At 37.1% G+C, this 24629-nt stretch overlaps 3 protein-coding genes across 4 annotated transcripts in view; all 3 read left to right on the forward strand.

Moving 5' to 3' along the window:
• Positions 1-7841, forward strand: part of LOC122870685 (obscurin-like) — a 103636-nt gene extending 95795 nt beyond the window's left edge. Inside the window, exons 23-32 of the mRNA XM_044185047.1 lie at positions 1819-1891; positions 2355-2633; positions 2808-3110; positions 4516-4776; positions 5196-5306; positions 5415-5430; positions 5520-5605; positions 5866-5915; positions 6001-6131; positions 6784-7841. Coding sequence (XP_044040982.1) covers positions 1819-1891; positions 2355-2633; positions 2808-3110; positions 4516-4776; positions 5196-5306; positions 5415-5430; positions 5520-5605; positions 5866-5915; positions 6001-6131; positions 6784-6904 — 1431 coding nt within the window. The 3' untranslated portion in view covers positions 6905-7841. The remainder of the gene's footprint in view (positions 1-1818; positions 1892-2354; positions 2634-2807; positions 3111-4515; positions 4777-5195; positions 5307-5414; positions 5431-5519; positions 5606-5865; positions 5916-6000; positions 6132-6783) is intronic.
• Positions 7842-8619: 778 nt separating this feature from the next.
• Positions 8620-14831, forward strand: LOC122870605 (signaling lymphocytic activation molecule-like). Its single transcript, XM_044184916.1, has 10 exons — positions 8620-8733; positions 9541-9843; positions 10623-10895; positions 12365-12469; positions 12576-12591; positions 12723-12790; positions 12972-13022; positions 13106-13138; positions 13784-13834; positions 13942-14831. The coding sequence occupies exons 1-9, from the start codon at positions 8655-8657 to the stop codon at positions 13804-13806; spliced, it is 951 nt and encodes a 316-aa protein (XP_044040851.1). The 5' UTR covers positions 8620-8654; the 3' UTR covers positions 13807-13834; positions 13942-14831.
• A 2442-nt stretch (positions 14832-17273) lies between these two features.
• LOC122870584 (signaling lymphocytic activation molecule-like) lies at positions 17274-23173 on the forward strand. Of its 2 annotated transcripts, XM_044184893.1 has the most exons (8): positions 17288-17398; positions 18131-18283; positions 19147-19449; positions 20069-20353; positions 21551-21661; positions 21799-21857; positions 21979-22053; positions 22765-23173. In XM_044184893.1, exons 2-8 carry the CDS (start codon positions 18268-18270, stop codon positions 22840-22842), a joined length of 927 nt encoding a protein of 308 aa, XP_044040828.1. In that variant the 5' UTR covers positions 17288-17398; positions 18131-18267; the 3' UTR covers positions 22843-23173. The 2 variants fall into 2 exon arrangements, with proteins under 2 accessions (XP_044040827.1, XP_044040828.1); XM_044184892.1 differs by lacking the exon at positions 18131-18283 and having other exon boundaries at positions 17274-17398.
• The last annotated feature ends 1456 nt before the right edge of the window (positions 23174-24629 follow it).

A 24629-nucleotide genomic window follows, 5' to 3' on the forward strand; every position in this document is an offset into this window, starting at 1 on the left:
GTGTCTTTGCATGTCAGTAATGGAGTTTGGTTGGGTGGCTTGTTATCTCCAGTCTTGTTAAACTTATATATAACTTGTCTAGGTAGTTAAATGTTTGTAACTTAAGTTATATTTTTGGTAATCTCATTATTAATCATTTTATATATGAAGGCAGTTAGGTTTTACTTTCTCCCTGCAGTTCTGGTCTTCATCAGTTGTTGAGTGTGTTCACCATAGTGCTGACTTTAACATCAGATTTAAGGCCAATAAGAGTAAAGTAATAATTAAATGCAAAGCAGAAAGAAAAATTGTATTTCCTGATAATTAATTCTACATATAAATGTATATGCCAGTTGGACAAGGTGGAGATTATTATTTATTATTATTGATGGATGCAGTTGTTATCCTACAGAAATATGTACGAGCTAAACATTTGAGTTGTGACAACTTTGCAGACATTTATATTTACAAATTGAGGGACTTGTGGTCTCCACCAACATCTAGTTTTAAATCTTATATATCTTTTTTATAGTATATTGTATCTTTCTTTCTGCTATGTGTCTGTAATAAAGGGAATTCAATTGACACAGGTGTGTTTTCTTGTACAAATGTTGGCTAGTGCACCCTCTCTACACTTCTTTTTCCCTCTTCAGGCCACTCTAACTTATTCAGTTTGTTTTTTTAGTGTGAAATCGAAATAACTGAAAAGGAGCCACTATTTAATGTAGTGTAGCTCTTGAAATATAATCATCACTATGATAATCCTCTTCACCCCCCCCACTAAGAAAAATTATTTTTGGTTCAAGGTATTTGCAGATGCCATCTGATATCACTTACCACAAGGCGCTGCACACATGTAGCATTGTAGTACATGTATGTATGTAATGTAATGTATTATCATGGCATGTATTATTATGGTTCAGTATTTTTAGCAAATACTCCAACTGACATATAACTCAATGTTTATTTTATCTTATTTCTGATGTTTTCTTAATTTGCTTCTATTTTCACTATTTGCATGTGTTTTCTTGTGTTGCAATGCGTTGAGCTCTCAAGCCACTGTAGCAAAGCAACCTTGCAGCATCCAAAATTACTGACCCTTTCAGATGCAGCAGATGCCGAGAGGATGATCATATCTATCTCGGGAAGGAAATTGAAATGACTCTGTATCTGCTGCCTGGCAAATCATGTGACCTCCCCTACACATTTCATCTTATCTCAGCATTATGTTCTATGCCATACCTTAAATTCAGTGAATGCCTATTACTTACACACCACATCTGCTCAGTACCTGCAGGAGGACTAACAGTGAATTCACAGGTTAGAGGTTTTTACCTGTACAAATGCAAACCATTTAAGAATTAGTTAAATTGGAATATAGTTCAACATATTGCAGCTTTGTTGCCTGATGGATTTAAAGAAGCTCAAACGTGAATTTTATAGTTGTTGCTTTTAATCATAAATCCCTTCAGTCAGTTATTTATGTATGAAACAGACTTCCAGTGTAGTTATGTGAACTTTGCATAAAACAGAAGTAATCACAGAGAAACTTGGTGGTTGCACAAAAACATCTGATGTTATTGATATATAACGTGTCACTTCTTTCCCCAACAGTTCTGTTTCCCTTCATTTGAAGCAGGTTTAATGTTTTGGTGCTGGATGTGAGGATGAGGCACACTTTGTTCTGTGTGCTGGGGTTATTCTGTGAGTATCATTAACTTTCTGTCTTAGAGTTGCTCAGATTAAGGAAAATGATTGCAGTGAGAATAACAACAATAATTTGATACCTATACACTATCCAGCTATAATTGCCAATGCCTGTGTTTATCTCTTTAATAGTTCGCACAGTTTGATAATGAAGTATCAATCTTTATTTTAGTGCTGAAGACACGCCTCTATGGACATGCTAAAGGTATATTTCCTTTCTTTATTGTATTTGTTTGTTTATTTACTTGAGATGAAACTCTGCCTACCAAATTACTCTACTTACTCTACTGAATATATTGATCGTATATTGTAAAAAATATGCTTTACTATAGCTGAAAAACTTTCTACCACCTTTCTTCCAGAAGAACATGGTTAGCAGTTATAAAGCTTAGCAGACTGTACAATCCAGAGGGCTTTGTTCTAAATGACCAGCTTTCATATTAAAAATAAGACATGAAGGACAGGGATTTGCTTAACACATCAAGGATTCATATAATTATAGGTGGCATTCACAACAAACCTCTGATAACATAATATAAAGAGTTTGGCACTGCGTTTTTGGTAAACATTGCCTAAACAACATCACAAACAACCCTGTCAAAGGTTTTATGCTGATTAAACCTTTTGTCATTTATATATCCTTATTGGTACTTCTTCAACATGAACAGTGACAAACAGGGCTGTTGTGACCCTACAACCCAAATGGCCGAAGATACACGCAGGAGAGACGATCACCCTTAGATGTGAGATTAAGAACGGAGGAGACACTGAGTGGGAGTATGAATGGAGAACAACCAGCTCAGTAAAACCTCTAAATGGAAATGAATTTAGGATTACGCCTGCTTCTACATTCCACAGTGGAGACTACAGGTGTAAGGGCAGGAACAAAACCGAACAACAGTCTTCAACAAAGTGGAGCGATGCCTTCAAATTGACAGTATGTGGCTGTAAGTCACATTAAATTTAATTTCCACTCAAAATATGAATGATTAATTCAAAGGTTATTTTTGTGTTGTCATAAGTACATATTTATACAGTTTATTTATATACCTTAAGAGAGAGTTTAAAGAAAAAAAATATTGAGTACATGTTTCATTCTGAAGAAAATCACTTCCCAACAGGTAAACCCAAACCTGTCCTCACTGTGTCTCCATCATGGCTGAGTCCTGCAGACTCAGTGACTCTGAACTGCAGTGTTAAAGATCCCTCTGCAGGATGGACGTTCTACTGGTATAAGGCTGTTCCCAAACTAGCAGACAACTCCTACAGGAATGAGCTGCTACCTGGCAGCAGCAGTGGGACTGAACAGGATTCCTACATTGTTCATGTACAGACACACACAGCAGGATATAAGTGCAGAGCTGGAAGAGGGGCTCCAGTGTATTACACTCAGTACAGTGAACGTCACTTTGTCTGGTCTGGAGGTCAGTTTGTTTGTTTCTTGCTTTGTTTCTTTCACAAAATATATTTATTCAGAATGAATTTTACTGAACACATCATTTCAAGTATTGACTTTGGTAACCCCATGACCTCTCTACTCATGCCAGCATCAGACCAATTTTTGTTTCAGATCGACTCCCAAGACAGAATAATGGTGATCAAGTTACATGATAAAATGTTTTATCTGAAAATTTTGATACACTAAATTACTATTTTTTGCACCATAAAAAATATTGTTGGCATATATTGTTAATACAGGCGACAACAAAAGTGTTTAAAAACTACTTTTTCTGCTCAAAATGAGCTTGTATGTGTCTGCATGGATTTTTTAAAGTTTGGTCCAGCTGAATTTTCTCCGCCCCTCCATAACTGTGACGAAGTAGGCAAATCTCCAAGATCTATTACGTATGTTGACCCCCCCAGACAGTGGCAGCAGCTTCCAAAAAGCACACTGGTTGACTGTAGCCCCACTTTGTGCCTTCAACACATACTGTAGCTGCTGGTTACATTAGCATTAGCAAGCCTGATAAGCGACGGCAGAAAAACAATGTCATATGAATGAGATTTATTCCTCTTCATTGGCAGTAAACACAACACATGGGCCCACCGATGTGCTGTATTCAGAGCTTAACTAGTTATGTAGGGCTGACGAACAGTAACATTAAGTAACGCAATAAACAGCATGGCTATGGCTATGTACTGACACTTCCCTACAAACCCACACACCAGGGAGCCACTTGTAGTGGAGCTGCTAGCTCTCAAAGGGCCATAAATGTGCTTCTAGTGACTGTCAATGCTCCACCAGACTCCCAGTCTTTTCAGGGGCGAAACAGAGAGTCTGACAGGGGCTGCTCATGGCTACGTTGCTGTTTCATGAGCGATGGTCAGTCAGTCTCCCTCGTGTCACCTGACCCTCCATGTCAAACACTACATAGCAACGAGGCAAGTCATTGAACTCAAGTTGCATCATGCTGGGAGTGAGGGTGTCTAGCAGAATTTGTGGGTGCAGTTACCCTTTTAAAAATCTGCTGTACAGTTTTAAGTTTCACCAAAAACTGAGGAGAATTTTTGAAATTCTACACTCACGTGAGAATAATCTTGTTTTGTTTTTAAATTGTAAAATTAAAAGGAATTCCTGTCTTCTACAGTAAAATTCAACAAAATTACTGTTAAGCATTATTTAGTGTTTTTTGGTGTGAAAGCATAAAACACTGAGCATGTAACATCTGTAAATGTTTTTGTAAACATTTACTTTCATATCTACAGGAACATTTCAATTAACAATTAAAATGATTCAACACAAGCTAAAAGCTCATTTCCAGTGTGGTGTCCTTAATTGTAAAATAACCTTTTCCTTGGTTTGACTCAACACTATGTGTTATTTTTCAGATTTTAACTCGGCAGCGTCTCTCACAGTGAATCCTGACAGAGTGCAACACTTCTCCTCTGAGTCTGTCTCACTGAGCTGTGAGGGAAACTCCACAGAATGGAGAGTGATGAGGTTGACTGAAAAAGGCGACCTGTCTCACTGTAATGGAAAAATGATTGGATCCACATGCCATATCCACAATTTACCATACACTGATGCAGTGTATTGGTGTGAGTCTGGATCAGGAGAGTTCAGCAACGCTGTTAACATCACTGTACACTGTACGTTTAATTATACAGTTCTGCAAGGTTTCATATTTCTTGGCATTTCATGGCCTTAATGTGGACATCAAAGTTTCCAGAATGCCACAGACATACTGTACATATTCATACTAGTGACGAATGGTGAAATTCTTCACTTAAGGGTTGTAGGATATTTCCTTTTCAGATGCACCAAAAACAACACTCAGAATTACAGTGTTTTTATGTAAATGACTCAAACCGTTGTCTCTATGTCAACAATAAAACTTTACCAAAAACTAAGAAGTACAGGATTTCAAATCATTCAGCACATTTGCATTAAGTAAATTCTCCTTCTTTTGCTGCAGTCAGTGATATGCATGATTTTATTTAAACTGTAAAATCAGTAATTAATGTGTTACAGTCACATACTGTTTTAATAATACACTTTCTTTCTACAGTGTCCAGAGCTGAAAGCCATTCATTTCTTATGCCGCTGTTCACTGGGGTCCTTACTGGAGTTTTATTGATTATTCTCCTGCTCTTGCTGCATCACTTCACAAAGTCCAAGGGTGAGAATATGCAAATGTAAAAATAATGGGGAGTTCTTCACGACACTGAAGAGAAGATGAACATTTTGCAATAAAAAAACTAATAATAAACGTCTTTTTTTTTTACAGATCCATGCAGTGGCAGGTTGGTACAACACTCTCTTCTCTCACTTTGAACACAACGGCAATACTTTTAATGCTTCCGTTAAATTTACTGCAATTCCCACGTTTTAGACCCATCCAGTCTCAGAGCACCAATCAGGATGAACGGGTCAACCCGGATGAAACTCAGGAGCACATATACTCCTCTCTTCGTGAAGGTCAGCCCACTTGAATGCTTTCACAACTGTTTCTGATATCACTGCTGGTTTTTAATGCCTCAAATGCTACAAAACTGGGCCATATTTTTCATGGATATCCCTCCAAGAATCCAACAGCACTTCCTGTGTTGCAGGTTTAATACTGTTGAACCAGTGGTTGAAATGTTGCCCAAAGTCATTCTTTGGTATGAAAGTTGTATCTCGTATCACAGAGATGAAGTGACTAATTTGATTTTGTCTTGATTTTCACTGACCTGTAGGAGTTGTTTGTATCTACGACTCGATCAGCGGTTCTGAAGAAACTGGAAATGTACGGTATAAACTTTTTCAATGTGGAAACAATTGAACCATTTTTGTAATGGACTGAATGATATTGAAAACATTCATGCTTTTAGATGGACAAGCTAAAGAATACAGTGATGCCACATTTCATTCAATTTAGCTCAAAGGTCTTGTCAAGAGGAGTGAACATGATGATCCAGAGGAGAGCTCAGACCACTACATGTGAATCCACGTTTAACCACAGGTACAAACATTAACAAAAGCTGTTCATCTGCTGGGTCTAAAGTTACATTTTCATTTACAATCTATCATGCCTTCTTTGATAATTACCCTAGAGGTAACTGTAGATCAGTTAGTATGCAGTTCAATTCACTGGTTATTTGCGCCACCTCAAAAATAAATGCACTGCATTTGTCCAATTTGTAGCATGTAAACATATTAGCTGTGGTTTCAACACTGTCAGAATTTTTCTATCACAGCAATGCATCTCTGTAAGAGGAACTGTAATGCTGACTGCCAGTGTTTTGGCTTGTTTCCTCTCTTGTTCTAGTTATTATTGATTAAAATCACACCTTATCAAAACTCACACAAGATTTTTCAGGGTTTCATTTGATTAACAAGCTGAATTAGAACTGATCTTCAAAGTCCGGATTCTATAGCTACTCTATTTCCTTAAGCATAACATGGGCTTCACACATTTCAAACATATTTAAAAACAACCTGAAGAAAGATTATTGATCATTCCAAAGTCTGACGGTTTGATAACATCGTAGGATTGATGTTGCTTTATCAAGTATATTTTTGAAATGATGGTAATAAAATTAAAATGTCCGATAATGCCATCCTATGTTCGGTACCATGTTATCTCTGTTTTTCAGCTTTTTATTGTAATTTAGTTCCAGGTCCATAAAGAGAAGCATCAACAAAACAAGCGAAGCACAGATGACAACAAGAAAATCTGGATTCATGTTTAGGGCAGTTTTTGCAAGTATTACAACTGCTCTTCGGATTTCTTAGTACTTTGCACAGTTCAATTGCAGATTATATGATTATATGATTAGCCATAGCCATACTGTTTATTATATACTGTATTATATTATAATTACATGATGTGGATTTAACCTCCTGCTGGTCTCAGCACAGATTGCAGAACTGTTGAGGCGTTTGTTTTGCTTTTGGATTCATTGATATATTTGTTTCTTCATTTTGTTGCCACTCAAGCTGTAAAGCTTCATTAGCCTGCTCACAGCGTAGGTGCTTCAGGATGTAACGGTACCAAATCACCCGGTGATTGCTTTATGATTTGTGATGCTACATGCAACAGAGCGAAAGTGAGATAAAAGATGTAATGTTGGCCCAGCCAAGAGTTTGTGTTTTGCTGTTGAGGTTCAGTTTGTCACTTGCCGTGGGTGAAGTGATCATATCTGAAAATCAAATTTTTACCAAAAGTGGGAAATTTTACAGTCTGTAAATTGGATTGTACACATCACGGGTGTATTTTATAACAGCTCATCTAGTGCAGCTTCACTAGTCAAAATCAGGGATGGACAACAACAACTATTTTCTCTTCATATTGTTGCTAAAAAGAACATTTTATAATACATATATGTAAATTCATATGTCCTTTTATAACTGTACTTTTCTTTTGTACATTTTTAAGTTTGGTCTTTCACAGTGTAATATGTAGCAAGAATAAGTAAACTTTTAACCAAGCTGTGAGTATTATTTCTACACTGATATAATTTGCTCATGCCTGCAGGTTCACATTATCAGCCACTTGGTGGGGCCCTGCAGTTTTGCTTTCAGTTACTTCATTAGTTCCTAATAGTACTTACATACCCATGAGTATCATAATTACATTGAGATTCATTTTCATCTTAACAAATCCTTTAAGTTGTACTAATAGCTCTCACTTTGTATAAATATTATTGTTAAATAAATGAATTTGAATTCATCTGGGGTGTGTTTCAGAGTTTTACATATGAAGAGTCGGACGTGTCATTTCACATGTGTGTTCTAGAGTTATTTTTACTGGATCTCTTTTCGTTTCAAAAGAAATTTCAGCAAACTTGGTAATGTCTGCTTTCTTGGCTTCATCAAGTATTTCCTGTCAGCTGATCAGTTGATCCTGCTCAATGCCCAAGTGGACGACTTTAAAGTCAACATGAACCAATCAAAGAATAACGTTTTAAATAAAACAATAATGAAGACAGAGCAAAGACCACTGTACTAACATGTGCTAACAAAAACACCATTAAAGTAACTTGGAACTAAGTGACTTGCATCTGACGACAGGATGTGGTAAAGTTATTCTTGCACAATGGTTAACAAATACGGACCCTGACCTTGACACTTCACACATCTAGATTACATATGTTTCTTTACAGCAGTGTATAGATATAGTTTCTTAGGTAAAATTAATTCAGTGTATAGTTGAGTTTCTAGTTAATACTGCAGTCAGGGTTACATTTACCAGGGTTTACGGTGATGAAGCAAATCTTGGACATTTACTTTTTGCCACCTGCCAATGGGAAATAGTGTGATGGTAAAATGGTACAATTTAATTTAGCTGGCTATAATTTTGCAAAAGGTCAAATTAATGATCTCTTATTCAACTAAATTGTTCAACTTTTTTATCAGGCCCAACTAGACTGCATGTTCTGTTGCTGTTCCACCCTCCGCCCTAGTTTTTTTGTTCTCTTAACTCGTCACAGCACAGTTTGACAGACCGGAAGGGGAAACAGACATTGCTCCTCTCCCCACAGAGATGATTGGTGGTTGTTCTCGATGCTTGAGCTGCTTCTTTACGTGCAGTGCTCTGCTGCTGTTTGGGGTCTCCCTCCATGGTATGTATACCTCTGCTCAGTAAGGAAGTGCAGTTTTACAGTTGTAAGAGGTATTTGTTTGGCTGATGAACTCTTACATGAGCTTAGAATTGCACTGCTGAAGTGTGTAGGTCAAGCTGACAGTATTTCCTGGACTTCTGCATGTCATGTGAATCTTGTGTGTTTATAATTACATACAAATAAATGGCACTGCTTAAAAATGCAGCTCAAACTATTTTTTCCCCCAAAATTTTATTTTAGTTGTCAGCTTGAAAATAAAATCTTGGCAAATGTTTTGTTTTTTCCAGCAAATCCTCATTTTTAAGTACAAAATAGGTTGTTTGTCAGCACATTCCCAACCACCCATTTGAGGGTTCCAAAATGGTTCAAATGAGCATTTTCTGATAGTTACGATATGATGAAAGAGTAACTTGTTGCCCTACTGAAAAGCGTTGTTTCACAACCGTATTTGGTTTAAAGTTTCAATTCTGTTTCCCCTGTGACCAAATTCATCAGCAATGTCTTTGTGTACTGACACGCTGGAGCAGAGGCCCCCAACCACCAGGCTGCTGGTGGAACGTTTGCTACGAGGCTGCAAGGAAAAATGATTTAGCAAAAAAGATCAAAAACATTTCTACAACTTTAAAGGCTATTATAAGCTGTTAACAAGTTTTCCTCATAACTTCCTGTCACCCACCTCAAAAAACAATGTATTATTTTTTTTTCTGTCTCTCTGTAAACAGCGGTGACCATCAGCCATGATATCAAGATCAGTTCGACAATTACAAAAAGATTATACTCACTCTGCTGTTTGCTTATGTGTTTCAGAAGTGGAGGCTTCCAGTTGTCAGCGTGTCATCCATAAAATAGTTGGAGACACGGTGGAGTTTTCATCATGTTTACCAACTGGAAAGGTCAACTTGGCAAGATGGAAATATGGAACGTCAATAATTGCAGACAAAGATAATGTTGTTCCTGAAAGACAGTTCACGGACAGATTAAACCTAAACCCCACAAACTTTAGTTTAACAGTGAGAGGGCTGACTCTCCGAGATTCTGGAGATTTCAGTTTTATCTCAGAGGTGAATGACAAACAAAGGGACACAGTCACCATCACCCTGCAAGTTCATGGTAAGACGTCTCTGTTATTGTTAACCAATTAACCTAATTATTGTTAATAAATGATAATCAATTATCAATTAATTAGTTGGTTGATTCAATCATTCATATAGAACAGATGCCACAATAATGGTAGCAGAGAGAACTCAACACATGAAGAGGTTTTCTTTATTAGCTTGTGTTTTCTGTGCTCTCTCGAACAACATGGCCTATTAATGTTAAAAGTTGGTGGTGTGATATAATGGGATGCATAGTTGTACCTATAAAATGTAATATTCATACCCTGAGCTCTGTATACTATTCCCAAACTATGAATCTGAAATGTTTCATTATTATACACAGCTGTTTACCTTCATCATGTTTATCTCCAAGGAAAACTGTCACTTCACCATTATTGACCTCTTTTATTTCTCTGTCTCTCTCTGTCTTTCAGTTACCTTTATTTACTTGAAAGTTGATATCATTGCCAAAGCCTCTAGATAAAATTACACTTGTACATGTATTCAAATATCAAATATTGTAGCCTGTCCATAGTCAGATGTCCTATTTGCTTATCTAATAACATTAATGGGAATTCACTGATTTATTCCAAACCAAGAATCTGTCCAAACTAAACTCACACTGTCCTATTGTTTATTGTTACACACAACATTTTACTCCAACAAGCATGAATCCAAGGACTCCAAACATTTTCAGAAGGTTTGTCACCTTGTTACTTCACCGCTATTACTGCCACTCTCTCTCTCTCTCTCTCTCTCTCTCTCTCTCTCTCTCCCCAACTGCCTCATTAGAGCCCATAACTGAACCTCCTGTCCTGTCTGGCAATTCTACCTGGCGCACCTCGACCAACTCATGCACAGTTTTGCTGGAGTGCAGTGCAACCTCTGACAGCAGTGTCACCTACAACTGGACTGTGAGGAACCAAACCATAAGTGGCTCCAGTCTGCAATACAGCATCAGGCCACAGGATGGAGACACCAAAATCACCTGCACAATTTACAATTTTGTCAGTGAGAAGTCAGCATCCAAAATAGTGAAGTGCAGCAACAATAAACAAGAAATAAGTATGTGCAGAGAAAAGAAAATATGAATTGCTTTACTTTTGTACCTGTATCTTTTAAGGGTTTTACAATATTCAGCATTGTGTCATAACTACACAGTCAAGGTACTTTCAGATAGTGAAGCTGATGTTGCTCCGATGCTGTTTCTCTTCATTGGTCTGTCTGCTCTCTGCTGGTGAAGAGGTGTTTCATTCGGGGAACCGCCGCAGCAGCAAGTTGAAAGAGTTGAACCATCAAAAACTCTGAATGCAGCGACAAAAAGCTGTACGCGTTCACGAGAGCGTTTGACAAATCACTCTCTATTTACTATACAGTGCACTATATTTACAGCCATTTTATTTGAGTGTCCAAATTCAGAGTGTGAAATTAATGCTTGATATAGTGCCCTAAATAAATTCCAACAATGAAGCGAAAAATGTAGTATACATAACATGTACACAACTTTCTGTGAACAATCCCACAATATAATGCTTTGCAAATTAGTAGATCCAAATTTACAACCGTGCAACTCCACACCTGTCAGTGGTAATGCAAAAATAATGATTCATAAGTGTCTCAAATATTAATTTACTGATCACTATAGAGTAAACTACAGTGTGTATATAGACTATTGAATGAAAGTCAGAGAATGAAGAATGTAATTGAATATGCTGAATGGACAAACCTCAAATTGCATCGTTCAGATATTATTGCAGATATCTGATATACACCTAGTGCCTAGCAATTGCATATAATGTACAGGTTAACATAGCCTGTATCACACTAAGTCATGGCGTAAGTAACTCTGTGAGGCACAACCATGGCAACATCTCGTGTGCCGTCTCCTGGAAACGTTGCGTTTTGTTTTTTCTCTGTACGTGTTTTCTCTACTTGCCTGTGTTGTTTGTGTTTGGTTGTGTTGTCTGTATTTAGAGTCTGTTTCTCATTGCAGTTGTGTTTTTATGTTGTATTGTATTGTGTTACACTGAGAGCTGTTTTTAATATTTAGTCTACAGTCAGTGATATAAATGGGATGCTGTCCTTAAACTGACATTGTCGCCTTTGCTTTGTAACTCTTAACAAATTCCCAGTGAAAATGGAGGTACTATGGTGACTGCATGTCAGCTAAAGGGTTAGCTCTTTGCGCTAAGCTAGGCTAATCACCGATCAACACAGAGGGTTGTGTTGATCACACATAGATGAAACTGATATGGTCTTCTCATCTAACTCTCGACAAGACAGCAAATAAGTTAATTTTCTAAAATGTTGGAATTGGAATTTTTTAAAAGTCTTTAAATGTGAACTGTTGCTCAGTAGTGGGACATTATGTTCAGTTTAGTGGACTCTTGTACCTCCTTATCCGTCACTGATTTGTCTGCTCATGCTACTCCCTGAAAATGGACTTTCTTTTTGGTAAATGCTTTATACAGTATCTTTAAGGAAAGTGTTAAATAATTAAAGTTTATTGATATACTTATTATTTATTATTGCAGTGTCCATGTCCTTGAATATTGTACAGTTGATTATTGGGCCAGTTATTGGACTTTTACTGATGATTCTACTGCTGCTCTCACTGCTTTGCTACACGAAGTCAAAGGGTGAGACCTCCTCTTGCTGGTGTTAGATGAGTAACACTGATTATTCAAAATCTGAGAAGTGGTTTAACTTGCAACAAAAAACATGGAACATTTTTCTTTTTCACAGATCAATGTTGTAACAGGTTTGGGCACTCTTCTTCTCTCATCTCCAACTTAACAGCAGCAATACACTGTACATGTTCTTTATTCATTTTTCACTTTTACTTGTTTTTACACATTACTGCTAATATACATTTTTAAATACATGTTTCAGGCCCACCCAGTCTCAAACGGTCAACCAAGATGAAACTCAACAGCATGTGTACTCCTCTCTTCTCCATGGTCAGTCTTCCATCCAATTCTGTTTGCTTTCACAACTATTTTTAACTCTTTAACAACCTTTCTAGTCAGCTGGTTTTTGAAACAAAATAGCCAAAAAAGACTAACTAAGAACTGTAAATATATTAGTACACTCACAAGCATTCATTAATATCATGATACCATGATAATCTTTGACCTGTAGGTGATGGTTCTGTCTATGAAACAATGAGGGGCTCTGGAGATGCTAGAACAGGTAGAGTATAAACTTTGATTAACATGGTGCTTTTTAATGACTCAGTGGTTAAAATTCAAGTAATTAAAACATTCTTATTTCAGGTGGACCAGCAAATCAGTACAGTAATGTAACAAGTAAGTACACAAAATATGGCTCAGAATACATTTACATACAATCTCTCAGAAGCGTGAAAATAGGGCTATTGCGGGTTCAAATGTTTGCCACTTAAAAGATATGGTTGCACAGCTTTCCTCCAAGCTCTTACATTTAAACATATTTTATACGCTGTGGTGTTAACGCTGTCTAAATGTGGCTATCACGGCAACACTTCTCGGTAAGAGGAACTGTGAAGATGAGTTACACCCACTCATGCTGACAAACACTGTCTTGGCTTATTTCATCTCTGGCTGCCAATATCTAGAGGTGCTTTAACACTGGAGCAACACACACACAAGATAATTTCACTCATAGTTTCATTTGATTAAAAAAAACTGCATTTAGATTCATAAGTAAGACATGAGCATCTCAAATCAACATTTTTAAAGAGTAACTTACCAGAATGAACAGCAGTGTTTTGCTGCCCTCTGGTTAAATGTTTCAAGACTGTTTAAACCTCCCTTCAGTGAAGCTGGGTGTGCTCTGTTGTAACTGTAACCATACCCAACAGTGATGTCACAGGGTCCTGAAGATATCTGTTCATTTTAAAGTCTAATTTAAAATTTGTTGTCTTAAAGTTTTTTAATGGTATTGCAGTTTTTAATATGATGATTGACCTGCAGGTGAAGGTTGTGTCTATGAATAAATGAGAGGCTATTAGGAAGGTGGAAATGGTAAAGTATAAACCCCTTTATTGTCTCTTTTTCCACTACACCTATATTTTCTATATCGCTCATTCTTCTTTCTTATGTTGTTGTTGTTTCCTCTGATTTGGTTCCAGGTCCATAAAGAGAAGTGCATCATCAACAAAACAAGAGAAGCACAGATGAAATGACATGAAACCCGACCTTCATGTTTAGGTAGTTTTTGCAGCATTTAAATAACGGCTTTATGATTTTCTATGCTATATTCCAAAGGGGATGAATGAACATCTAATTCAGAGGTCAGTGAGAAAGCTCTTGGAAAGACACCAACAACTGTTTTTTCAAATGTGATTTGCTGTTGTTGAAGAAAACAGATTACGATGCATGCCTGTGCATTCATCTGTCCTTTCAACTCAACTGTATAGATAGTTGGCTCATGGAGGAAACAGAGGACTCCTTTTATGTTTTATCTTTTAAAGCTTGATATTTTACATTGTTATAAACAGCAAGAGGTACATTTTGCTGTCAGTATTTTTTTTCTTACACTGCTAAAATGTTCTCAAGTTGCAGGTTTACATTTTTAGCCACTGGGTGGTGCCATGTGGTTTTTCTTTCAGCAACTCAATGCTTAGTGGTTCCTGTGGTCAAATACCATTGCTGATGCATCTGTGACTGCATGCATGACGTATAACTTAATGCATTAGCTCATTTGTAATATCATTGAATGAGAATTTTTTGTAGTTTTCAACAATTTAAAATGTTTCATTCAAAATTGTTTTTCCTCCATTCGGGCAAACAATGGTACATGTTGCTCCCTGTTTATTCTTAAATACTATCTATGTACGTTGTATGTATGTTGCATGTAACTATATTTGTTATCTTTTAAGTAATGGTCAATACCTGTGAGTATTGTAATTCCACTGAGATTCATTTTTATGTCAACTAGTTTTATGTCAAAAATGAATGAGCAGCTCTAACTTGATAGAAATAGTATTGTGACATAAATAAAAATACACTTTTGAACTCATCTGGTTTGTATTTCAGAGTTTCTCCAAAGGATGTGAAGAGTCAGGGTGTGTAAACATGATAAACATGTCTGTTATATCTTGGTTCTGTTTCTTTAATGACTCACTGGCCAGCTTCACTTTGCTGTCATTGTATCACTTCTCCTTTGGAAAGAAATGTCAGCAAACAAACTTCATGGTTTCACCAAGTAACTGGTTAGCCTGTCAGTTAATTCTTCTGAATGTCCAAATGGACAAGATGAAAATGAATATAATCTTAATGTAAAAGGATGTTTTAAATTGAAAATATTGTGACGAGAGGAGAATGGGAGTGTATGAAAAGTTCCTAAAAAAGAAGGTGACACATTTAATCCACTCGATGATCATGACTCATTTGTCTCATCATGGTCATTTGTCTGCAAAGAGAGACCTCCCTAAATCTTTTCAGCAACCGTGCTCGATATGTAATGCTCTGTTCTATTGTCAAAGAATTTGTTGTAGCCTATTTTTTTTATTGTCTAGAATAATAACTTAATATGTATAGGGGACCATCCATTTTAGATTTATTGTATTTAAATTCAACCTTAAGTTGTGAGGCTGCACAGCAGTGCTTTGAGCTAAATGCTAACGTCAGCATGCTAACATGATCACAATGACAATGCTAACAGTCCGGTAAAATGTTTAGCATGCTAACACTTGCTAATTAGCACTAAACACAAAGTACAGCTTAGGCTGATAGGAAATAAGGTTAAAAATCCAGCTTCATTATCATTATAAAATACAGGTTTACGCAGTGTAATTTGTTTTTTGGTCATAAACAATATTCAGATTCAATAGGTTGTATCCTCTGAGTAGGTTACCATGGATATTTGCACCAAATTTCAGGGCACCATGAGACAATTTGCTAAAAATGAAAAATGTCTACCTCATGCAATTGGTTTTTAAAGTGGGTACTAAGGGGAGATTTCAGTTTCATAGCATACGAGAAAATAAACACTGTTCAACAGCCATAAAAAAGTGTGAATTTATTTAGAAATAACAGAAGTGTGACTGTGTCTAATATGGTTGTGTGAGGTATCAAACACTGTTTAATTGGCTGCACTTAATGCGGGCAGCATCTTTACTGTTAGTGTTTCACATTGTGGATTTCACATCAGGGTTTAACTGTAAACAGACCATTTCCTTAAAGCTCGCAGGAAATCAAGTGAGGTTTCAGGCCGTGCACAGACCACCTCTGCAGAAACACTGCGCTTTGAGGTGGAGTTTATGACTGACACAGTTTAGACATTGGCTACCAGTAATCTCTCACTTTTTGGTTCTTTTTTTTTGTTGACACTAGTGAAGCCACAGTCTTTCACTGCCAGCTGCTGAGATACTCTGCAGTATGAACAGGTTATAGCTCTTGCTGAAAAGTCCCCTCATGATATCCTCATCTCCCTTGCCCGCTCATATTATCCCAACCAATCCATGGATTTGAGCTTTTGACAATCTGTCTTTTATTTTTGCTACTTCTCCTCCTGAATGATGCTGCATTTTAGTAGTATGCTTTTGCCAAATAAAATGAGATAGGACAAGAGTCACTTCTATGCACTGTGCAGGATTACTTATTAGATTTTAGCAACATTTTTAAGTAAATCTCAAGTTGTGTCCAGGAATTATCCAGTAAGCTTCAAGTTGTATAGTTAAAAGTAAAGTCTGAAATCTAATTTGGGGTCAAAAATAAATAAATATTAAATACAGCATCTTGCAATATCAGCTTCTCAGGGGGCAAAAAGCTGCCATCCTCCACTGACAGGGTTTAGAGTCTCAGCAGTGCTACTGATTCCAGTGTTCTGTGAATGACAATGTTCTTCCTGCAGGACTTTGAGCCCTACTGGTTTTCTTTTTTGACATTAGACTTATTTACTCTCCAGCACTCAGATCAGAATTGATGCATAATAAGTAATCACTTTAGCATCTCATCTAGGAATATCTGACAACAGGATGTGGCTAAGTTCTTCCTGCTTAAATGGTGTGGAACTTCGAATCTTCACACATCCAGCTCAGATACGGTTACTTGCAGTAGTCTGTAAATACATTATTTGTTAGCTTGAGTTAATTACAGGGAAGGACTGAGTTTATATAAAATGGGTTCAGAACTACCAGAGTTTATAGGCAATCTTGGACATGTGGTTGTTGTTACCTAATAGTATTGCCACCTAGAAATAGAAACCAATAGTTAAATGGTAATACGATACAATCTAATGCATAACAGCAGGCTGTGATTTAGCAAAAGGTAATATTTTATTAAACTCAATTTGTTTTATATTTTCCAGTTACGTTCTTTCTGATGTGGCTATCTTTTATATCACAGTATATCAGGCCAGGCCGCTTCTTCTGCTTCTTCTTCACTGACAGGAACCTTCCCCCACTCTCCACCCCCAGTATTTGGTTTTTTTTTAGCGTTGCCTTGTCAAGACACAGTTTGATAGACCAGAAGAGGAAACAGACGTTGTTCCTCTCCGCGAAGACATGGTTGATGGTCGCCTTTGTTGCCTGACCTGCTTCTTTACATGCAGTGCTGTGCTGCTTCTTGGGGTCTGCCTCCATGGTACGTACACCTCTGCTCATAAGTTTAGGAATTTTTACTGTTACGAGTACTATTTTTTTGCCTCATGCAATCTGTCAAATGCTCAGTATAGAGCATGTAGTACTGCAGAATTTACTGGATGTGCACATGCCATCTCGGGAAATGACGTGTATTCCTTGGAAGAAGCCTACAGTTGTTATGTCTTGTGTGTTTGCAAGAAGACTACGTTTACATAGCACCTGTGAGAAATGCAGCTGCGACTTCAAAGCTATAGTAGCAATATACTGATTTGAGAACTGGGACATCCAAAATGAAGAAATGAATTCAAAAAGCTTTAGTTTATCTCTCCTCATAAAAAAAGTCATAATATGCTCATGGTGCTCATTATTGATTGATTTAAGTGTTTATAATTTAATTAACAAAATATTGTATCTTGTAGTTCTATATTTGCGGATATGCTTTGCAATTTTTGGTACACTGTGTCAGCAGATTTCCTTCTGCATCTGCTTGGCTACAAACTTAAAAATTGGGATGGGTCATCCTTTTTGTTTCTGTTGCTTCCTCTTTTTTTTTTAAGAGAACTGGTTATATTGTTATACCTTAAAACATCCTTACGTAGTATATTCTGATAAATCAAAGTTGGTCACACAATACAGTAATTGTATATACCATACAGGAACAAGGGGGTATTTGCCGAAATAGAGGAGTGCATGTAAGTGTTAAAAAAAAACTTTGCTACTGCTCTATTTACAGATCACAGATACAAGCCATCAGTGTTTCAATACTGTGTCAATATGTAGTCACTAGCAAGCACATAGTGGCTGCTGTTGCATTGGAAAAGCTTGTGAGGCCTACCACCCATTCATCCGAAGATTAGATTCACACACAACATGACAGCAGAAACAGGTGAACATTTCCTGAGTACTTTCCACCAGCAGCACTGACTGAAAGTGTTGAACAGCACAGACTAAAGGCAGCGTTCGTGTTACCTTTGTCACTAAGGTCAGAGTCTGTGGTTATACTGATATTTCTTTGGAAATGATGCAGTGGTAACCAGGCTAGACTATTGTTGTAATGTTTTTTCTTAGCACATCCTTTTTCTAAAGGACAAAATAAGTTGCTTGTCAGTACAGTCCCAACAACCCACATGACAATTGAAAACATAACTCATATTAGCGTTTTCTGATCCTCCCACCTGATATATCAGAATCAGAATCAGAAATACTTTATTGATCCCTGAGGGGAAGTCAGGTAGCTAAAATGATTAGGTTTATTAGGTTATGGGAAAGGTCAATATCATGGTTAAAGGAAACCAGTGGTGACTGTTGATAGGAAACAGGATACAAACAAATGCAACATTTTGTTTGCTAGTGGCATGCCACATCATGATGTCATTTTGTGTTATGTCATATTATATTTTATTCCATGTCATGTCTTCATTTCATTCACGTAATGTTATGATGCTGTGTAATTATTTTATGCCATGTCATGTCATGTATGTTGGTATTAGACATGTTATGTTTTGTGTCATTCTATGCTCTGATTTTTTTATGCTACTTTTTGTTAAGTACATTAACATGCACTATTACACTCTGCACACTATGCCTAGAGGCTATGGTTACAGGGAATTTCGTTTTTTTTTTTTTTGCTCTCGCTCTATGAAGACTGAAGACAGTTTCCCCTAAAGTTAAGAAACTAATTTGACAGTGAGCTTTTCAAAAATATAATACGCAGAGTCTACTAGTCTGCTGTTTGCTTATGTGTTTCAGAAGTGGAGGCTTCCAGTTGTCAGCATGTCATCCATAAAAAAGTTGGAGACACCGTGGAGTTTTCATCATGCTTACCAACTGAAAAGGTCAACTTGGCAAGATGGAAATATGGAACATCAATAATTGCAGACAAAGATAATGTTGTTCCTGAAAAACAGTTCAGTGGCAGATTAAACCTAAACCCTACAAACTTTAGTTTAACAGTGAGAGGGCTGACTCTCCGAGATTCTGGTGATTTCACTTTTATCTCAGAGGTGAATGACAAACAAAGGGACACAGTCACCATCACCCTGCAAGTTCATGGTAAGATGCTTCTGTTTTTGTGAACCAAGTAACCAAATAATTGTTAATAAATGATAATGAATTATCAATTAATTAGTTGGACAATTGATTCATTCATTAAGAACATTTGACTGTGTCTTTTTTTATCTAAAAGTTAATAATAATAATATTGCCAAGCCTCGAGACAAAATTATATTTTTACATTTATTCAAATAGTGTGTCCACCTATAATATAATTTCTTGGTGGCTATATTTTTTATTTTGTTATGCTCATGGATTGTCAGTGTGTAGTCATTGAGCCTGTCCATAGTCAGGAAGTGCCTTTGCTTCTTTTCTGAATATCAAAAGATAACCTGTTGATTTATTATCTCTTTTTGGGGCAGATATTCTGATTGTCGTTGATTTATAGCATCTTTGATCCAATGTTTCAAATACGTCCTTTAGCAACCCTTTTTAGAATAGAGGTTAACAAAAGAGTTTGTCCAGGGAAACTGGGTTTAAGGATTTTCACTGCTATACATGCATTTGTTGGTGGGTTTTTTTGGTACATTTATAATGAATTTACCAAATTCAGTCATATCTTTAGCTGCAATGTCTAAGTAGAACTGTCACCCTCTCTCTCTCCCAACTGCCTCATTAGAGCCCATAACTGAAGAGCCTGTCCTGTCTGGCAATTCTACCTGGCGCACCTCGACCAACTCATGCACAGTTTTGCTGGAGTGCAGTGCAACCTCTGACAGCAGTGTCACCTACAACTGGACTGTGAGGAATCAAACCATAAGTGGCTCCAGTCTGCAATACAGCATCAGGCCACAGGATGGAGACACCAAATTCACCTGCACAATTTACAATTTTGTCAGTGAGGAGTCAGCATCCAAAATAGTGAAGTGCAGCAACAATACTCAAGAAATAAGCACAGAAACAGGCATGTGCAGAGAACTGATTATAATTTATTAGTGTTGAATTCCCAGGGGTGTTTTTATTAATGTTTTTTATGAATCATAACTGGGGATGATGCAGAAAAAAGAGGTACAGGAGGTACAGCAGGCAGGTTTGACATATAAATGGTTTCACTTAACTATCTGTACTTATATTAAAAGTATCCACAAATGCATTTGGATGAGTCATATTACAGTGTGACCAGTCAGAGTGATAATTTCTGCAATTACAATCTGACGAGTGAGAAAGACAATTCAATATATCTCCAAACACATTTTCACAAGTTAGAAACCCTTTTATATCTATATAATAATATCATCATGTTGTAGTTCACAGGTTAAAATGTTATGATAGCTACGATCAAAAAGCAATCATTTTAAATATCTCTGATCATATTCTGTGTAGTTCGACTAAAGTTACGTTTGCCATTAAATTGTGTGAAGCTCTGAATTAAAGATATTTACAATTCAGTTTTGAATATCTCAAATGATAATTCCAGATGTTTCCATTCAAATTATGACTAGTCGAGACTCAAATTGAAAATATCTCTAATGTAGTTTTGACTAGTAAAGCCAAAATACAAATAAAGATGCATTTACTTCCTCACAATTAAAGATATTTAAATTTTGTTTTGGGGTTTCTAAAACTAAGATAATACAAGTAAAATACAGTAGAGTTATGAAATGTAATTACTAGAGCCTGAACACTGAGGAAGGCCAAAACGCTGTACTTCTGATGCACTGTAAATAAATAAGTTGACAACGAATGAGAATTCTAAAACTCTAAATTTTGAGTATGATCCAGTTGTCTTCTTTTTAGTTTATACTAAATAAGCCATATCCTGCATTTGGGTTGTTATTAGAAATCTTAATATCTGTCATCTGAATCTTGTCAAGCTGATAAATGATATAATGGTTATGCCATACAGGATGAGGAGAACATAGATCATAGTGATGATGTTGACTATAAGTATGATGATTGCTACTTGCTGCCATTTCAATTTGCTCTATTTTCTCATCAACTACTAGTGAAAAATGAAATTTCTGTATTTTACCACTGATTTGTTTTTGCACTCATCGTTGCAGTAGTATTCCTGCTTTATTAATTTTATTTGACCTTGAACAAATGTGATCACTATTACTGTTAATCATAATAATAACAGTAATAATATTATCATTTGCAGGGCCAGTAAACTTTGCCGTTGTCCTGATTTTGGCAGGAGGAGGTTGTTTATTGATTGTCATCATAGTTGGCATAGCGGTGGGTGTTTGCCACTGCAAACAAAGTCGAGCAGGTAAGAACATTACAGTGAATAGCAGTGTGTCCCCTTTTAGCTGTATGCTGTTAATATTTGGGTTTTTTTTTTAAATGTATGATTGACGTATCACTGTTTTTCTTTTGCCTGGTTTCTTCATTAAAATCTACCACCAGGCAGTGACTCTACTGACCTCACCGTGTACGCTGATATCTCTGAAATTACAAATGAAGATGTAAGTATGCTCATGTATTTACTGTGCACACACGACTTTGCACAAATTATCAGCATCCGTTTTAATTCAAATCAGTGTTTTAATACCTATCTCTGTGATGCATGCACATTTAAACTTCCAGGGGACTTCATCTACCATGAAGCCATGCTCAGTGTATGAAACCATTGACAACAGAGTCAACTCAGTCACACCTGGGGTAAGAACAAAACTTTTATCTTTGAAGTTCTTGTCATGAGTGATACTGAATTAATCCCTGTAATTTGACTTTGCAATATACTACATAACAGCTAAAGCATGTGGCTACAGTGTACGTTTAGCTCCCTTATATCAATTATATTACATTTTTATGATTTTATGGTTGCTTTTATTTAAGGGTTCAAAATACCATGAACATTATTTCTGAAGAAATTTGATTTAAACTAACATATCCACCTCTGGAAAAAAGTAACTCTTATACTAATGGAATGACTGCTGACACAAAGATCATTGGACTGTGGCCATAAGCAGTAGATACAAGATGGTGGTCAATGCTAAAACGTTGTATACCAGCAGTACAAGTAGAGGAGAGTCAGTAAACTGTCTGTAATGTCAGTTACACAGTGAGATATATCTCAAGTTTCCTAAACTTTGCTAACATTAGCCACCATTGGCTGCTGGTCATACCAGACCAAGTACATAGCCTCACTTTAACATATATTTTGGTAGCTGGGTAACTTGAAGGTTTGGTAGATAATCTGACATTGCTGCTTACAGACTAGATCCTCTAATATCGAAAGATCCTGAATGATGAAATTATGCTTGAGACATTTCTTTCTCATTTAGAAATGAATTCGTATTAAAATGAGTCTTGCTTCTGATTGTGACACTGATGGGTTGTTTTTTTTATCTCCTTTTGTCACTCATCTAGCCCCAGACTGTGTATGACAAGATCCAGTTTAATCGCGTGAGGCAGGCCTCGGTGTCGCCCTACCAAGACATTTCCTAGAGGGTCAAAGCTTGATGTATATCGTGAATTTCCTTGAGTAAAAACAAAGCATCACTTGCAAAAGATGCAGCCCAAAAAAAATGTAAGGCTAATATTATGATAGAAAGGTGCAACACTTGGCATAAAACAGCATACAAGACTGCAACGTCATGGTTGTAAATAACGCCATTTTTGACCTTGAAAGACTTTTGCATCTTCACTTTATCATATAAAAACAATCATTATAAACAATATTATATATTGCCATTATATGTTGAGGGCCTAAGCTATATGCTCCAATTGTAATAACAGTGTTGTAAATTCTGTAAATACAGAGATTATATTTTAAAAATGTTTTGTGTGTTTTGTATGTCCTCTAATGCAAGTACTGTACTGCAAATCTTTTGTGGATGTCAGTGGTGGAAAAAGTATCCAGATCCTTTACTTATGTAAAACTACTAATACCACACTGTGAAAATGCTCCACTACAAGTAAAAGTCCTGCATTCAAAACCTTCCTTAATTAAAAGTATGTAAGTGTGTCAGCAAAATGTACTTAAAGTATCAAAAGTAAAAGTACTCATTCTGCAGTAAAATGTTCCCTGTCAGTGTTTTACTATTATATCTGATGTTTCTGGATTAATATTACTGCTGCACGAATGTGTATGTTGCAGTTCAGAACAAACAAGAAGGGGCTCAGAGCCGATCCTTGATGCAGACCCACCTCCACCTTGAACTCCTCTGTCACACCTACAGCACACCTCACCACGGTCTTACAGCTCTCATACATGTCCTGCACCACTCTAACATACTTCTCTGCCACTCCAGACGTCGTCATACAATACCACAGCTCCTCTCTCGGCACCCTGTCATACGCTTTCTTTAAATCTACGAAGACACAATGCAACACCCTATGACCTTCTCTGTACTTCTCCATCAGCATCCTCAAAGCAAATACTGCATCTGTTGTACTCTTTCTAGGCATGAAACTATATTGCTGCTCACAAATGCTCACCTCTGCCCTTAGCCTAGCTTCCACTACTCTTTCCCACAACTTCATTGTATGGCTCATCAGCTTTATTCCTCTGTAGTTGCCACAGCTCTGCACATCTCCCTTGTTCTTAAAAATTGGCACCAGTACACTTCTCCTCCATTCTTCGGGCATCCTCTCACTCTCCAAGATCTTGTTAAACAAAGTAGTCAGAAACTCTACTGCCACCTCTCCTAGACACTTCCATACCTCCACAGGTATGTCATCAGGACCAACTGCCTTTCCACTCTTAATCCTCTTCAACGTCCTCCTCTCTTCACTCTTGCTAATCTTTGCTACTTCCTACTCCACACCAGTCACCTCTTCTACTCTTCGTTCCCTTTCATTTTCCTCATTCATCAACTCTTCAAAGTACTCCTTCCATCTTCCCATCACACTCCTGGCACCTGTCAATACATTTCCATCCTTATCTTTAATCACCCTAACCTGCTGCACATCCTTCCCATCTCTATCTCTTTGTCTGGCCAACCTGTACAAATCCACCTCTCCCTCTTTAGTGTCCAACCTAGCATACAAGCTTTACGCTGCATCTCCCTGTACTCCTGTCTACTCTCTTCTGTCCTCTCAGTGTCCCACTTCTTCTTAGCTAACCTCTTTCTCTGTATACACTCCTGAACTTCCTTGTTCCACCACCAAGTCTCCTTGTCCGCTTTCCTCTTTCCAGATGACACACCGAGTACCCTCCTACCTGTCTCCCTGATCACATTAGCTGTAGTGGTCCAGTCATCTGGGAGCACTTCCTGACCACCCAGAGTCTG

Source organism: Siniperca chuatsi, linkage group LG22, assembly GCF_020085105.1.
Source record: "Siniperca chuatsi isolate FFG_IHB_CAS linkage group LG22, ASM2008510v1, whole genome shotgun sequence".
Lineage (NCBI taxonomy): Eukaryota > Metazoa > Chordata > Actinopteri > Centrarchiformes > Sinipercidae > Siniperca > Siniperca chuatsi.